Here is a 17,206-nt window from a genome sequence, read left to right on the forward strand (position 1 = left end):
ATCTAAGGGTCCTGAAATATTTGTGGTAGCTTTTCTCTGCCTATTGATAGCTCAAGGTCCACGAGCAACAATGGAAAGCCCCTGCAGCAGCTTCTGCACATCACAGCACAGGCAGTGTCAGCTCACCAACTGTTCCATTCCCATTTTCCTGACTCTTCAGTGTGATGACACGTTTGTGGTATTCACATGCACCATTTATACACGCAAGAAAAAACCCAAGAAATAAGTGTAACATCCAAGCTGCATCTGACCTACTGATATTTTCCAGTCACACTTGGCCCGGTTCTGTTCTTACAGAAACATGACAAAATATGAGAAGGATTTTTGTAATATGAGGTCAGACTCTGTCCAGAGAATTTCAGAGCTGAAGATGGCAAACAGTAGTCATATCTTTTAATCCTTCTTTATCCTGTCCCACTCTTACCTCTGCTCCTATCTTCTCTTTACTGAGGCTGCCACAGCTGTTATCAAGACTTTGGCATGCAGAGAGCTGACTTCCTTTCAGTCTGACAGAGGTGGGGACCATGGCCAGAGAAATGGCAAGGATATCAACAGCCAGATGATATTTCTGGCCTTCAGCATTTGCAGGCAGGAATTATTCTAATTTCTCCACTGTCTCATTTTTCACGTGGATTATTGTCTTCACTTGAAAAATTAAGAGTTTAAGAGCTGTTACAGAAGCCGCAGGTGCTCGCTGCAGACAGGAGGAAGTTGCTCTTTTTTAGACAGGGTTTCTGTGGAGGAGTTGGGATCCTGGTTCAGATCTCCCAAATCCCTAAGCAGTCTTTAGCCATTGAATCATCTTTCCATTCCATTCAACCTATATTGGCTCCTTCATATTTGGCTGTTTCAAGCTCTGTGAACTGCAGTTAGTAGGGCTTGGTTATTACCACACTGTGGTGGTCCAGCATCATTCTTTTCTGTAAATAGCATATTCTGTAAATAGCTGCACCAGAGTTTAAGCTCTCCTAAGCCATCTTTATAGTATATGTGAAGAAATCCAACAAAGCTGAACAAAGAATTTTACCTCAAAAGGTCATGTCAAAAACTTTCTCTGTTGTTACAGAACAGATGAACAGTTATAGCAGATAATTAGGCTGATTTGCCAAACATTTCAATAAAGAAAATGAAATCATTAAAACATACTGATCCAAATATATATTTTGTCCCAATCATTAAAGGCTCCATCCCTCTTAAAATGAAGATTTTTAATGGCTGAACTGTTGGACCAAGAACCAGAACTCTGGACGCCTTTGGGATTTTAGACATTTGTCTGCCTTGTAATGTGTGAGGTAATTAAGCAGAGAGTCTTACCTCTAAATTCAACATGTTTGTTTAGTCATTCTGCTCAGAGAGGCTCAGTTAGCATTTGTAAACTCTTACACAGCTCCAAAAATGTTTACTTTCTACAGGAAAGTCTGCCTAGATGGTGTGACTGAAGATCATTCTAACTTAAAACATAAACCAAACTGCTGTGAGCATCCTGAGCTGAAGGTGCCAATAAACAGATATACTTTTTACAGTAAAAAAAAACCTTAACTACTGACTCTTATAGATATTTTTAAACTAACCCTTCAAATTCCTTCAATTCATGGTCCATTACATCTGTGCAAACTGTGAAATGTTACCAGATCTTTATATACTTTCTATAGCTTGAAATGAGGAATGAAGTTGTAAAGACATAATAAATTAAATCCCCTTTCTAGTTGAAGTTACAGCTTCTTCTGTAGACTTGTTCTAAGATCTTTAAATGCTGGAGCTACTGCATTGCCTATTCACTTTTTCTAGTAAATGCATAGACTTCTAATTTTGAATCTCTCTCCATTACTGAAAAATGTTCCAAATATGGCAATGAAAAACAACAGAAAACAAGAAACTTGATTTGCAAAGAGGAGTTGGATTTGCAAAACCAGTATTTTGATCTCATTTTGATGTGACAAGTTTTGTAAGACTTGTTATTTCTCATATAAATTTTAGACGCAGATGCAGTTTTTTATTCAGTCTGTGAGTAAATGTGGAACTTGGCAGATCCTAGAGATTCATGTCCAAGCAATGAAAAATTACAAACTTCTTGTTATTGCTCAAATGTTCTTCATTATGGAAAAAATAACTTAAATACGGAAATGCAGTAGTGTAAGCAAAGTGGAGACTTTGGAAAGTCTGTGACGAAGATCTCTTGTCATATTGCACTTACCTTTATGAGTCAGTGTGAGATGGGCTGTTTCAAGATTTTCCTCCTGTTATTTGTTAGGATTCCTTACATAATGTGTAATTCACAAATTACATGTTGTTTTCAAGTCTTTGCCAAAATTAAAATTTTACAAGATGGTAAAAAACAGACCAACATTAAATCTTGAGCCACTTAGAGTTTTCTCCATTGTGATGGTGTTAACTGGAGCATGTTTTGTTTATCAATTTTAGCACTGCTTGCATAACTATCTTACTATGCTTTAGTGAATAAAAATTTGGAATAAAAGCATTTTTCATTATAGGGAAGTTCATAATAAGGTATCACCATTCAGCCTCCCCTGCCTTTTCATTTTAACTTACTTATCAAACAAAAATGGACACAATTGAATAAGAATTGAGATATATGGTGCATGTGTTGGTTAAGTAGCCAATGAGAAGAATATTTTCCTATAAGTAAATAGCATTCCAGTCCCTTGATAATTTCTCATTTTTTGTTGTGTAGGTTGTTTTTAATTGAAAACCTACATTGTTTACATGTCTATGCTTAAGACTGATTTGCATGTAAAATCTGAAATGCAAGATATTATCTTTTTAAAATATTGCTCTAATCAGTGGACAATCAGAATGAAAAAGATAAGAATAATTTATAAACCACCACTCTCAGGCTACTTGGTCCCAGAAAGTAATCAGGAAAATAAGAAGCTTATTTGGGTACAAGCCTGAGAAAATGCAGCAGTCATCATGAATATTACTGAGAAGTAACACTCACAGAGATTCATGCCCTGGACACCTATAGTGGGGTGCAAAAACCAGTGCTTTTCAAAAAGAGTGGAAGTGGGGTTTAGCAAGGTTCATGTTTCATTCCCACCTCTCTGTGCTGCTTCACCACCAGCTCCTTGGCATGGCTGCCCTCATGTCTAGCAGGGAAAGGAGCTCCCAACACAACAAAATCCTGATCCTGATTTCTCCCTGTGTGCATTGGTACAGAGAAGGCTGTAATTCAGAGATGTTAATTAAGTTCTTATTTTTACAGATATTCACACAATGGAACTTTTAATTGCCAAGGACAATTTGAGAGCTTTAATTAGCGGTCAAAGGATGACAAGAGCCACGACGCAGGGCTTGTATTATTTCACAATGAGAATGAAATATTTCACATGTCTTGAAAATTTCTTCAGCTGACGTTTGGGAAAGATAAAAAAAAAATCCTGGGGCTTTCTTCCAAAATGTAACATCATACACATGGTGTATGGCCAGCAAAACACTCAGGACAGCCCTCAGTCACTCAGTTGTGCTTCAGGATGCATCTTTGTATTCTCTCAGTAACCTCTGTACTGCTGTTTATCAACTGTGTCCGAATTTGAAACTTTGCCTGGATTGTCAGGAAGGACAAAGAGTATGTATGCCTATCTTTTTAAATGTATTATCTTTATTTAAATAATTTCTATATTTTATATTAAAAAATGATCTTTTGTGCTCTCGCTTCTGGTCTGTGCAGTCTAGTCTTTTTCTTTTCTAGAAAAAGAAAGGCTCTCCCTTTCTTTTTCACCACAAAAGTAATTCTGAAGGTCAGTATTAGTTTATGTGTAAAGCCATGATCCACTTTACCTAATTGCTCTAACTGGCTAATGAGTACTAATTGTAAAAAGGGTGATAGATGAGCTGTGCATGGAAATTCATCAGAAATCAGTTCAAAGTAAGAAAAATATGTCATTATTTGTATAAAAGATGACTGGAATAGGTTAAGGACAGAAACTGAAAACCATTCATGTGGTTAATTTTCCATTAGTGCTAACTACTTCTAAATACTTACAGAAATTACGGAAAATTAAGCACATTTTCTGTCAAGAGAACATTAGGAACTCTAAATTTATAAAAGGCTTGTGGCTTGTGGTAGTGCTCAGACACTGATTAGTAGACTCTGAAGAAATTTTTGCAATGAAAATCTCAACAGAATTCTCAGGTATTATTGCTAGCTGAACAAGAATTTGGATTTAGCTGTGAATAAAATCTAAGATGCAATGAAAGATAAAACCTCCAGGTGTTTTTAGCTGAGCCCATCATGAACGAATCTGTGGCTCCAGCCAAGAGATTGTGTCTGAAGCGTGCAGAGTAGCTGGCATAAGCTGATAGAAAGAAGTCCTCAGAAAAAGGGCAAACAAGGACAATAAGCATTTCTTTTTATTCTATATTTAGTATAATAAATAATTCTGTTTAGATTTGACTGTTATCTTTCATCTACATTATTTTTGAAATATAAAGTTTGCAGACTTTCTGCCATTGCTCTCTCATGCCTTAGCCAGCCTCCTGCTATAACAACATTCAATTTCTGCTGTCTCACAAAGAGCCTCTCTGATGCTAATCAGCCATTTATTTGCTATATGTGTTTTACCTGTAGTTTTAGATCCTCTCAAGTTATCTATGTTTGTGTGAGAGGTCTGTGAACTAGGTAACATTCAGACTGTTGTGAGGGAAATCCAGGGAGCTGTGCTCACTTGAGTTGTACCTCAGTTCCCCATCAAGGCTGCCAGCTTGAGTGAGTTTATGAACTCAGACACAAGTTTGCTGCTCACCGAATTCTGCAGCAAAGAAAAATGTTCTGTGCATTACTACCAGGTAGCCTGATGTGGAATATTAATACTTATTCCTAGAGGCATCCCAAAATAAGCACGGCAAGGTGCTCGTATTCAGAAATCACTGAGGCTGTACATGTATGTGAAAGAGATGAAAGATGGCCCTAAATTCTGTCTTCAGGAATGCCATCATTAGGTGTTTACTAGGTGTAAAATACAGAAGCTGAAAGGGCAGAGTTAAACAGCTACAGCAGAAAGTCAACATTTAGAATGACTGATTGCAAAATATTAATTTTTTCAAATACATTCTTTTCTGTGATTGATATGCTCCACTTGCATACGAAATACTGAAATGTCAGATGGCAGAAAAGGCTCAACAATAACTTGCCTACCATAATGTTCTGAGACCAAATGCCTGTAAAAACCAGGATCCAGGCATCAAGCATGGCAGCACCAGAAGAATGGAGCAGGGAGCAGCTCTGACAGTGGATCTCTGACAGAAAGTCCAGTGGATTTTCATGGGAGGATAAGGTTTTATCCGTGTTCTTACTCCTGCACAATCTCACATGCAGCTACCAGAAAAAAAAAAAAGGTGTTGCCAATGCTATGATGAGCTAAATACTTTGGAGCCTGGCACAGCCAAACTAAAATGAAATTTTTGCCTGGAGAAGAGGGCTGTAAATTCAGAGCTGCAGAAGTCTTTCCTCCAGGCATAATTTTCAGTGTAATATTTTGGAGAAGTCTCTGTTTTATTATTCCAACCACTGACATTTGAAGGCAATAAGATGCCTAATCTAACAGCAGTTTTGAACCCAAACTTCAGGGTGGGAGGAACTAAGAAGGACCAAAGGAATGCAAAGTTCAGGCAGCAAGTGGCACATACAGAGAGTGAGCAGCTTTCCCAATTCAGGGAAACAGGCATGATCCTGCTTCAGCAGGATAGCAGAATATAATAATATATTCATATGTCTATAATATAGTATATAATACAGTAACAATAACAGTAACATGGTAAATAAGAGTAAGAGAAAGGGCAGGGAAGGATGGAAATCTGGTTTTGTGTCGCCAGCATGACTCCACTACTCTCAGGGAGATGGAATTCTCCCATATCTGTGTCTGTCATCAGTCTGGAGGAGATGTACAGAAATATTTACACTAATTTGTCACTTTCCTTCCTCTGTGCCACTTCAAACAATGGGAGCAAGGAGAGGAAACTTCATGGGATGTAGAGGAAGTTCTATCCTTGCTAACGCTGGGAACATTCCCACAGCTGCACTTATCAAATATGGATTGATCTAGCCTGTAATAATCAGTAAGGACTAACAAAGAATTTGCAGCAGTTGAATGTTTGTTACATCACTCATGAGAGGCAACTTTTGCTCTTTTATTCTTCTTTTTTGCAGTTATTTTCTCTCATTTCGAAGACGTCTCCTGTTCACTTTGGAATTTTTTTAAAAATGACTGAAACTCCTCTAGTGAATATTACCTCCTCAAACCAGAGTGAACATCAGAGCAACTCAACTGTTTGCCCAGACTTGGATGAGTGGTGGGACATTGTGTACTATGTAGGGCCCAAGTACATCAACACCATCTGCGTCGTTGGGATGCTTGGAAATGTGTTTGTTCTCTTCACCTATTCACTGCACAAGGGCCCCCTGAAGATAGCTGAAATCTACCTGATGAACCTTGCTGTTGCTGACCTTGTCTTCCTCATGTGCCTCCCTTTCTGGGCAGAGAACATCAAAAATGAGTTCAACTGGCCCTTTGGCAGCTTCCTGTGCCGCAGCATCAGCGCCTCCATCACCCTGAACATGTACACCAGCATCTACCTGCTCGTGGCCGTCAGCGTGGATCGCTACCTGACCTTTGTCCACACCTTGAACCACAGGGAGATATGGAGCAAATCCATGACCAAAGGGATCTGCTTGCTCATCTGGTTCTTTTGCATCCTTCTCAGCATCCCAGCTTTCATGTTCCGGACGGTGAAAGACTTTCCCCAGTGGAATATTTCAGCCTGCACCTTGGACTTCCCCAGCCCGCCGTGGCAATTGGCTGAAAGCCTGGTGGGCAATGTGGTGGGGTTTCTGCTGCCATCCACAGCAATCATCTTCCTCAATTTCTCCACCATTAGGTCCCTACAAAAAACAGCAAAAGAGCGAAAAGCAATCAGAGCAAAGGGTTGCAAGAGGCACAGAGGCACGAAGGCAACCAGGCTGATCCTCACTGTGGTACTGATGTTTCTTTTCTGCTGGACTCCTCACCATTTTTTTGTATTCCTTGATATATTATACCATACAGAAGTGATCAAAGGCTGCTTCTGGGAGGAACTGATCAACTTTGGGGAGCAGTTTTCTTATATGCTGGCTATCACCAACAGCTGCATTAACCCTGTGATTTATGTCTTTGTTGGGAAATACTTCAGGCAAAAGGCTTTAGAAGTTTTTTCACAGTTTATTCCCTGTGGATTTCCTTCGAGATGGGTATCTTTCAAAGAAATGTCTTCAAATTTCAACATGTTTCCAATCAAGAGTAGTTTAACATAATGGTTCTCAGTTCCTCTTCATTTTAATATTATAACTTATTTTATGCCACTGCAAATGGCATTAAAAATTAATATGAAACATTCTGATCTGGCCTTCACAGACCAAGCTAATCATCTATTAAAGTAAATCACTTGATTGATTGCTTATTTTTTCCTCAGGCTTGCTTTTCTAGTTCTGTGTCATCCATCCAAATGCAAAATGTGTGAAGCCAGAATTTTTTACCAAATTGTCTAACCTGTCTTACCTATTAACAGTGGCTTAAAAGAAAAACTCTTTGACAAAATACCAGAAACCTGGTTTCTTTGCAGAAAGCCATAAGCCAGCTGAATTTTTTGCTGCATTGTATCTGTGATGACAGCTGCTATACCACCTATAACACTATTCATAAATTACAACAGCTATTACAGAGCAAATATGAGCTTAATCTTTGGCTGATGAATGCATTTAAGCAGGTATGGGATAACTTTGGTTATTTTGAAAAAAAAATTCACTAATTTGCATTTTTACAGTAAGATATAGAGAATTTTAATAATTTTTTTGCACTTTAATTATGTGCAATGCATGACTATTGTACAAGAGGAAGTAACACAAAGAAAGTGTACATAAATTGTAAAAAAAGCAAGGTAACGCAGTAGCCTCCTCAAAGCCTGATTTTTGGTGATCCAGTAAAGTGTTACAAAATTGCTCATAAAGTACTGTAAAGATTATTTTTATTTTTTATATGTGAATGTATCTATGATGACCATTGATACTGTGTTATTTTGAGGCAAATCCTTAAATACATATTTATGGTTTTATGAATCAGAATTAATAAACTACATAACATCTTTTTTGCTTCACAGTCTTGTTCTATCTTATATTTATTTTTATGTTTTGTCTCTTTCCCCCTATTCCTTTGGGGAAGAGCAAATATATAGTTCTGTGATTAAAAATCCTTGTTGCTACCAGAACACAAACTCTTGTAGTAAAAGAAAAATTTTTTTCCATCACAGCCACAGTGGCAGAGTAGATGTAAAGCAACTGAGATCAAATTATGAGTACAGACATGGAAAAAGACAGTGCAGCCTGTTCAGCCAGAGGATCTTGGTGCAGAAGGGAGCATCCAGACACATCATTTGTATAATAATTCATTTAACTCCTCACTGTAAAGCCTATTCAGTCCTGTACTCAGTGCAACAGCACCTCATTTCCTGGCGTTCTTTTTAGTGTTTCCATTTTGAATATGTAATTTTTAATATGTAATTCCATTTTGAATATGTAATTAACCTCTTATTTGATTATAGAAATCTGTCTATTCAACATCATTGCAATATGTTAGTGTTAATTTTTAATTGTTCTTTCAAACTTTTTGAATCTGAACAGTGGAAGCTTTTTGAGGACTTGCAAGTCTGTCTTCCTGCAATGATGGTTTAAGAATTAAGGGTGGATTAAGGGATCAGGGAGGAAGAATCTGTCATAGGTTTACTACTTCCACTGCTTCTGTGACAGATGTTTTTAAAATAAATATCAGGCTTAAACACCAGTAATAACAACAGCATGCGAAGTCCCCTGACTCATCTGAAGTCAAATTCCTAATTCCCATCTATTGTAAACTGTTGAATGCTGCATCTATTTAATACATCCCCAGCTGAATCTTTAATTCAAAAAACTTCCAAGCAGAGATATTTTCTGGGGAAAGGGAAGGGAAAGGAGGGGAAGGCTGAAATAATGAAAAAGATGCAGAAAAAGAAGCTCCATTTTCTCACTACAGATGAGGACCTTTAAAGGGAAAGTATCTTGTCTCATCTGACTAACACTTGTCCATGTTAGTCAATGTACAAATAAAGGGAAAAACACTTCTTGAGTGTGGTGGCATATTTGGGCTATGACACAATAGATTGAAAATGAGTATGAAATCTGAATTTAATGGAAAACCTCCTGTTTCCATCCATGAGCAAGTGACAAGGGCTTTCATGAAAGCACTGCTTCTTTTACACATGCGCAACTGTCAGGAAAAACATCTGTAGTTTAAACACTGCCTTAAACCACTTAACAGAGTCTTGCCAATCAATGGATTTGCTCTCCAGCATGAATGCCTGTAAACGTGTGCATTTCTGCCTGAGTGTTAGGGTCTGGTGTTTGTTAGTGGCCACTTTTTGCTGAGGTGCTGTGCTGCACTCACCTCGCTGAGCTGTGCCCAGGAGGGCTCTGGTGACAGCCCCAGTGATGCTCTGGGCTGGCAGTGGCCAGGGCACTGCTGCTGTTCCTGTGCTGCTGTACTGGACAGGCTGGGAGCACTGTGACCTTGAGTTGGAGGGATGTGGATGAGCCCTTCAGGGAGCAGAGATTGACCTGCAGCCCTTGGAGGACTCAGGGCTGGACGCCTGAAGGATAATGTGGCGTGACCCTTGGGCTCCTCTGCTGGAGTAGGTTTTGTGGCAGGACCTGAGACCTCATGGGGGACCCACACTGCAGCAGCTCATGAAAAACTGCAGCCCTTGAGTAGGGCCCACCATGGAGAGGTTCAAAGAGAACTGTCTCATGTGGGTGGGAACCTCTGCTGGAGCAGGGAAAGCAGAGATTCTCTTCCAGCCCATGGTGAAGCAGTGTGTCCTGCAGCCCATGGAGGAGGATGATGATGTAAACTTGTCACTATTGAGTAAGAAATGGTACAGACTCACCAGAAATCAGATTGGCATAATGCACCATTTATTTTGGACTGGTCCTTTTAATAAGTTGTTCCAATCCAGGGGGACTTGATTGGTCATTTAGTTAATACATTTCACCTGGTTGGCTAATTAACAACACAGCCTTCTTGTGAACAATCTCTGAGAAAAACAAGAAAGCAGAGAGTAGGAAAACACCTGCAAGTTGTTTATAATAATAAGCTATCATTGTTTATCTTCAACTCCCTAAAGTCTCTCAGGCCAGTTCTGGGGAAACTTATCTGGTTTTCTCACTCTCTGACCAGGGTGTCTCATCCACCCAGACTATATTAATGATGCAACCCTTGTTGCATCCAGGCTAGGGACAAGAGGAGGAGTTCCTTGCAATGTTAAACCAGATAACCTGGCCCAAAAAGGGCCTAGGGTGGAGATTGTAATGGATGTGCCTTGATATTGCTGTAAGCCATGATTTGAGATGCATGTTGCAGGAATTAGTACCGCAGAAACCCATATCAGTGGAGGAGAGGCCTTACAAGAAGAAGTTTAAGTGCATCAGTGACCAGACCTGAGCTGGCTTGGGTGCTCGGTAACTCCAAGAAACACAACACCATTCCTATACTGAGTCACCACCAGAGCAGATGGAGCCTGAAGTCATGGACCAAATGAACTCAAAGGATGTTTTGTAAACATTTGTGCACATTTTATGAGTATTTTCTAGGGGTGGTCCATTGACTAAAGAAATTACTTCTGTGTATTTTGTCCAAGGATGGGAAGAAGGGTGGTGCTGGTTAATAAAGTTGCTTCAAATAGTGGGACCTGGGCATGATGAAAGTGGTATGGAATAAGTGATGGAATGTGCTGGTTTGGGCTGGGGTAGAATTAATTTTCTTCACGGTGGCCAGTATGGAGCTGTGTTTTGGATTTGTGCTGAACACAGGGTTAATAATATAGAGATGTTTTTGTTATTGCTGAGCAGGGTTTACACAGAGACAAGGTGTTTTCTTCATTCCAGGCTGCCACACTGGAGAGAAGGCTGGAAATTGGAAGGAGACGCAGCCAGGATAGGTGACCCAAATCGACCAAAGGGATATTCCAGACCACATGACATTATGGTCAGTATATAAAATGGGAGGAAGAAGGAAACAAAAGGAGGAGGAAGGAGGGGACATCTGTAGTGATGCCATTTGTCTTTCCAAGTATCTGTTATTTGTGATGGGGCTCTGCTCTCCTGGAGGTGGCTGAACACCTGCCTGCCCATGGGAAGCAGTGAATTTATTGCTGATTTTGCTTTGTTAATTTGTGTGGCTTTTGTTTTCCCTGTTAAACTGTCTTTCTCTCAACACATCAGTTTTCCAGCTTTGACCCTTTTGATTCTTTCCCAGATCCCTTGGTGGGGGAATGGGCAAGTGGCTGCATGGGGCTTGGCAGCTGGCTGGGGTTAAATCTGAACAAACCTGTCCCAGGAGTGCTGGGTTGTTTCTGCCTTGCAGGTGTACATGAAAATAGAGAATGAACTTGAATTGCAGCAAGGAAATCTCAGAATAAGCATTAATAAAAAGCTCCTGGTGAAGCCAGTGACAGGCTGCCCAGGAGAGAACCCAGCCCAGCAGCAACAGGACCCTTGGAGCCCAGTTTAGACAGCAATTTTTGGGGAAAATGTCAACATAATTGGTTCTGCCCCAGCACAAGGGAGTGTGTATCCCTCCAATGATTCCTTCTCTTGTGGTGAATAAATAAAATTTCCTTGTTTGCCCTTTCAGGGTTCTTCACTGATCACCTCTCAACCAGTACTGAAATGTCAGCTCTGTAGCACTAATACTGCCAGACTCCACTGCCCATGGCTTGTGCTTTGGAATAAGCATCATTTTTACCTTCTCTCATGTAACTTCTCACACTCCTGATAAACATTGTCAAATATGGATCAGTAAAAAGCTTCTCTGCTGCACCTTAAGAGCTTGCAAGTATAATTTAACTTGTTCTCATCTGTCTCTATTGAATTTATGTTTTACTATTAATTTCTCTAGGACAAGCACTATCTTTGCATTATCTGTTCAAGCTTTGCTTAATGCCCAGTCTTAGTTTATCATACAGGGCTCCTAGCACTAGTGTAATGAAGTGGCATTTAAGATTCAGTGAAACACATTTCAAGGAATAATACAGCCTGGGCTTACAAATGTAACATCAAAACATTTGGACAAGCCATTTCAATATCAAAAGCTCTACCTGTAAATACAGATAGTTCTCATATCAGAGAACCTTCACCTTTAACAACAATAACAAAAATACCATGAAACCCAGCTGATTGATTTATAAAACTGAAAATTGAAGAAAATACATTGATCACTTAAAGTGAAGACATTAGCATTTTCAGAGATCTACAGGCACATGGATTTCTAACCTGCCAGGAATCATCTTCCTGGGAAGAAAGCTGTTTGTCACCCCTGTCAAATCATACCACATCAAGTAAAAATGTTGAATCTTGGATGGAAAAAAGCACTTTGCTCACAGGTCAGATGTACTGCAGCTTTCAGCAGTGAAATCCTCAGAGATGCTTACCCCTCTGCAGCTGCCTGTGACAGGGTTTCACAGGAGACCTGGTCACAGAGCAACAGGACCCCCTTCACCGCCCATGGGTCAAGGGTGGAGGGTGCCAGAGAAACTGTTCATTGTCCCAGTGAGCTCTGGTGCACAGGAACAAGGGACAAAAGCTGCACCAACGCGGCAGGACCAAAATCATACTGGGGAAATGGGTGGAGTTTAATGGAGAACAGAGAAATATCTGATTGGAGACTGGGAGTCAAGAAACCTCTCTCAGCATCTTCCCAATGCCAGAGTGTGGGGACGAGCAGGGAGGTCACAGTGACCAAAGAGAACATTGAGGGAGCAGGAGACAGGGACTGACTGGACCAGGGGACAGCAATGTGCATGTGAAAGGGAAATGACTTTGACAATGAACTGGCACAGAGTTGGGACCTGGTGCTGAGGAGGTCAGAGCAAATTGTGAAAAAAGGGAAGAAGAAGTAGATATCTCAGGATGGGACTTGGAATATTGTATTCCCTTTAAAAAACCCTGTCAGGATTGGAAACACTAAAAGAAGTTAAAGAAATTTGAGTTTAGCAAATTGAACATCCAAGGGCCAGGAAATATTTGACCTTAGACTGTCCCTGGAATTTCAGTGTGGTCTCCTTCAGGGTATGAGTTATAATATGGTCTTATGGTCTTATGACTAAGCTTTGAATTTCCAACATTGCAACTTATCCACTTCTGATTTAGCCTTGTGTCACCCTGCCTTATGTAGGAGAGGAAGACACTTACATAAATCAAACAATATCCTCAAGAAATTAAATCATCCATCCTGCATATTAAATAAAATCAATGGTATTGATAACACACATGCTGCCTTGAATTTTACACTGAGAAACCTTTGAGACAACATATAATTAAACTGAAAAATTTATTTCAGTAAGGTTTCCTAGAAGGAAATTAGTCTAATAATCATGTTTGATCACAACTGAAAAGATTAGAAGACATTGTGAAATAAGAGAAGATAGGAAGAATATTGTCATCAGCGAAAATGCAGGAAGAAACATCCCCTTTCCAGGTAGCACAGTAGGACCCCTGACAAAGAGTAGACACTCTTTTTGGTCACTGGAAAGGATTTGTCAAAACATCTTCATCACAGAAGAGCAGGGTGGGACTTTGGGTCTGTCAGGAAGACAAATGAAGAGAAAAAGAACAGATGGGAATACACATCCTGGGACTGAACCATGCAAGAGCAGTTTGGCTTGGGTTTGTTTTTTCTTTTTCAGAAGGGAATTTGAAACTCTCATGCAAAAGAAATCCGTCTGATTTAGACAGTTTATTTAAGTGTTCTAGCTGTTTTTTCCTTCAAGTTTTCAGTAGCTGCTGTTTATTGCCAAGACTTCTATCTCACACATGACTCAGAGTAAAATCCTGGGTATCTTTCCCAGCCTACTGAGCTAGATGAAGAACCTGCCCCCTCTTTTCTCAGCCCCAAACCACAGGAAGCTATGCAAATAGTATGTTTATCCCTGGTGGAGAATGGCCATGGACCCATTTGGTCACTATTGCCATGTCCTATCTGAATTTTCCAGAGGGCAATGGACCACAAATACCCATCACAGTGAGTGAGAGAAAATGTTAGCAAGGCCCATTCTTGAGTTTCAGCTTGGTTAGTAAGCATGGCTTGAACAAATCCATCTCCCTCTCAGGCTCAATCCATGGGCAGCAATGCATCTGTCCTGACTTTGGCTGGGATAGAGTTAGTTTTCTTCTTAGCAGCAGGCACAGCGTTGTGTTTAGCTTTAAAAATAGTATTGAGGTCAAATTGATTGCAGCCAGGGGACAGACTGGTGAATGACTTGTGAGCAACTTATTGTGCATAACTTGTTTTTCTTGGGGTTTATTTCTCTCTCTCTCTCACCTTTTCAATACTGTTATTATTGTTTTTTACTATTATCATTTGTATTATTATATTTTACTTTGCTTCAATTATCACCGCTATTATCTCAACCCATGAATTTTATCTTTTCTGATTCTCCTCCCCCTCACACTGTCAGTAGAGTGTCTAGCTGTCTGCTGGAACCAAAACTACACTACCTTGTGTGAATAGTAAGAAGGAGGAAGCCTGCTTTAGCAGTGCTCCTCAACTTCTGGCAGAAGAACTTTGTCCACACAAACTACTTTGGCCATGCTGTTACCACCAACTCAATGAGTCCCTTATGATATCCAGCACTGTTCTTGGAGAGTTATTAAATTACATGACACAGAATGAGGAACCCATGATTTCAAAACTTCCTAGTTTTATGCATATGTGTGGCTGGTTGCAGTGCATTCTACAGGACAAACATTAGGAAGAAAACACGAAGCAACTGCTCTAGAAAACTCTCTGCTGCAATCTTAATATTGTGCACTTCAGGTTTGTTCCAACGAAATCATCACTCTCTGATAATGATATTTTCTTTCAGGAATGAGGCTTATTTTCCATTATTGCTCCAATATACAGCTACAGCTGGAAAAGATGTTCTCCTCTGGGAAGTAATTCACACATAGAAAAGTTCACATTTGGCTTTCAGCTCCTGCAGAGAAAATCTCCAGGCACGCACTAGAAATGAAACCAGCCACCACCATTTCCCACAGGAAGAGCTGGAATAAATCTCACATCCATCACACAAGACTAACTCAACAGACAAACTGCAAGGTCCAAATCCTGAAAAAACTTTTTAAATTGTCCCATTTTTGGTGTATGGATAAATGTATGTATGCTCTGAAGTATCATGGAGTAAGAAATGCTCTTCATCACTGGAAGGAGGATAAGTAGAAATAATTAATGCTCCAAGCATTCCTTACCTGAGTGACTGAACTGTGCTGTGAATAACAGGTTAGAGGCCAAAACCTCACTTAATGTGCATCACAGTAGAAGAAAGCTGTACATATTTGTAGCAGACAAAGGGCTATTCTTAACTTGAGATAGTGACCCTGAGTGTTGATCATTATATCATAATGAAGTTACCATAATTTTGTGAGACAAAGAAATTACATCATCTTATAGTTAGCATAATAAACAATAGTCTGTCTATTTTTTTTCTGCTATGCTCTTTAGCTATTAAGCTTCTAATAAAAATATTTTTCATGTGATAAAATTGCTGGACTACACTGTAGAAGGTATTGGGGGTGATGAGGAGAATCTCATGATGAGAAAATTCAGCCTCCAATGATAAAGTCAGACACTTGTTAAGCTTAGATTTGGAAAAGATAAGCAAATTTAAAAATAAAAAAGGTAAGAGACTAAAAAAGGTAAGAGACTATATTTAACAAATTAAAAAGCAGCTAAGACATTTTCAAGAAATGAGAAATGCAAGAAAATGTAAAGGTGAGGCTGCCTGTTCTGCAAAACTTTAGTCAGCCTCTCATGAATCAGAGGAAGCACTGAGCTCCTGAGCAAGGCCTCCTGCCAGCATTGCTCAACTCTTATCTGCTGGTTGCATGCCAGCTCCCCAGCATGGATGCCAGTAATTCAGAAGGCAAATCACCCACAGCCAGAACATTGACTGTCTCTGACGTGGCAAGTGGTTGTCAGAGAATGGATGATGGTACATCTGATGGGGCTTAACACTCTAACACTCTAGATATCCTTCTAAGGCAGACATTTATTGCAGATAAATAGTAATCTACTAAAATAACCAAAAATTTTTGTAAGAAGGTGTTATGGCACCTTCTTACAAAAGGAGGCAGTTTGTCTCCTCCCTTGCCTCAGACTTTTGGATGTGAAGGGCTGCAAAGCACCATTGAGTCAGCTAAATACAGTTTAAAGCTGTTCAAAAATTGTCAGCAAACTTTCTTCTTCCCATGGTGTGGGAGAAAAGAAATGCTCTGATAAACCATCACTGTCAGGATATCATGGAAATGTTGTCATTGCCCATTTAAGAGAACAGGGAGCTAATGATAGCAGAACATGAATGCAGCAAACTGACTTGCAGGTATATGGAACATGAGGAACATTCCATTTCTCAATGGTATTAGAATCCCTACAGCCAGCCCTGGTGTTGTCTTCATGATCATGAAGGAGGAAGGGAAACAAATTCAAGCTAATGGGAAAATACTTAACAGAAGCCAGTTCCAGAAAAGAAAAAGTGTTACTTTTCAAAAAGAACTCCCAGGTGTGCAGACTACTGAGACTTCACACATCCTGAACTTCAAGGCAATTCCTTGGTAAATTGTCACTGCGGATCAAGAGCAACATTCACGTGCTCAGTGATGCATTAAAGACATTTTCCTTCACACATGGCCCTGTTGCCCTGTTCAAACCAAGACTTGTTATCTATCTTAGGCCAATACACGCACTTGGTAGCCCAAGGAGGAAAGACGTGGTCTAACTTCCAATTGTACATCCAGTATCTAAGTTCCCTGAAACCACAGTGCACCAGCTCTGGTGCCAGCTATACCTACTCAGCCCTTTGGCTTTCTGCAGCAGCTGTATTACCAAAATAATTACTGAAAGCCAACCCTGCCCTTGAGGGTTGGCTTTCAGTAGCAGGATTGTGGTCAAAAGTATTCCAGTGGCTAAGGCACAAGAGTGGCTTCTGAGAGAGAGTTTCAGCTCTCCCCTGTTCTGTAGCCATTTTTTAAATCACCACATGGGGCTCTAATTACCACCTTGCAGGCTGCTTTAAGCTCTGTGTGCACACCTGGTTTGCTCCTAAATGTGCCAGTAATCACCCCAGAGATGAGCCT

General features: G+C 40.0%; 1 protein-coding gene across 1 annotated transcript; it reads left to right on the forward strand.

Annotated features, from left to right (window-relative positions):
* The first annotated feature begins 3,444 nt into the window (after positions 1-3,444).
* BDKRB1 (bradykinin receptor B1) lies at positions 3,445-8,067 on the forward strand. The gene is made up of 2 exons (XM_059474744.1): positions 3,445-3,586; positions 6,167-8,067. Exon 2 carries the CDS (start codon positions 6,221-6,223, stop codon positions 7,304-7,306), a length of 1,086 nt encoding a protein of 361 aa, XP_059330727.1. The 5' UTR covers positions 3,445-3,586; positions 6,167-6,220; the 3' UTR covers positions 7,307-8,067.
* The last annotated feature ends 9,139 nt before the right edge of the window (positions 8,068-17,206 follow it).

Source organism: Ammospiza nelsoni, chromosome 6 (assembly GCF_027579445.1).
Source record: "Ammospiza nelsoni isolate bAmmNel1 chromosome 6, bAmmNel1.pri, whole genome shotgun sequence".
In the NCBI taxonomy this organism is placed as follows: Eukaryota; Metazoa; Chordata; class Aves; order Passeriformes; family Passerellidae; genus Ammospiza; species Ammospiza nelsoni.

What these genes read in the sequence shown, in the direction of transcription:
- BDKRB1 (XM_059474744.1), top strand. Translation starts at nt 6,221, where the DNA reads ATGACTGAAACTCCTCTAGTGAATATTACCTCCTCAAACCAGAGTGAA.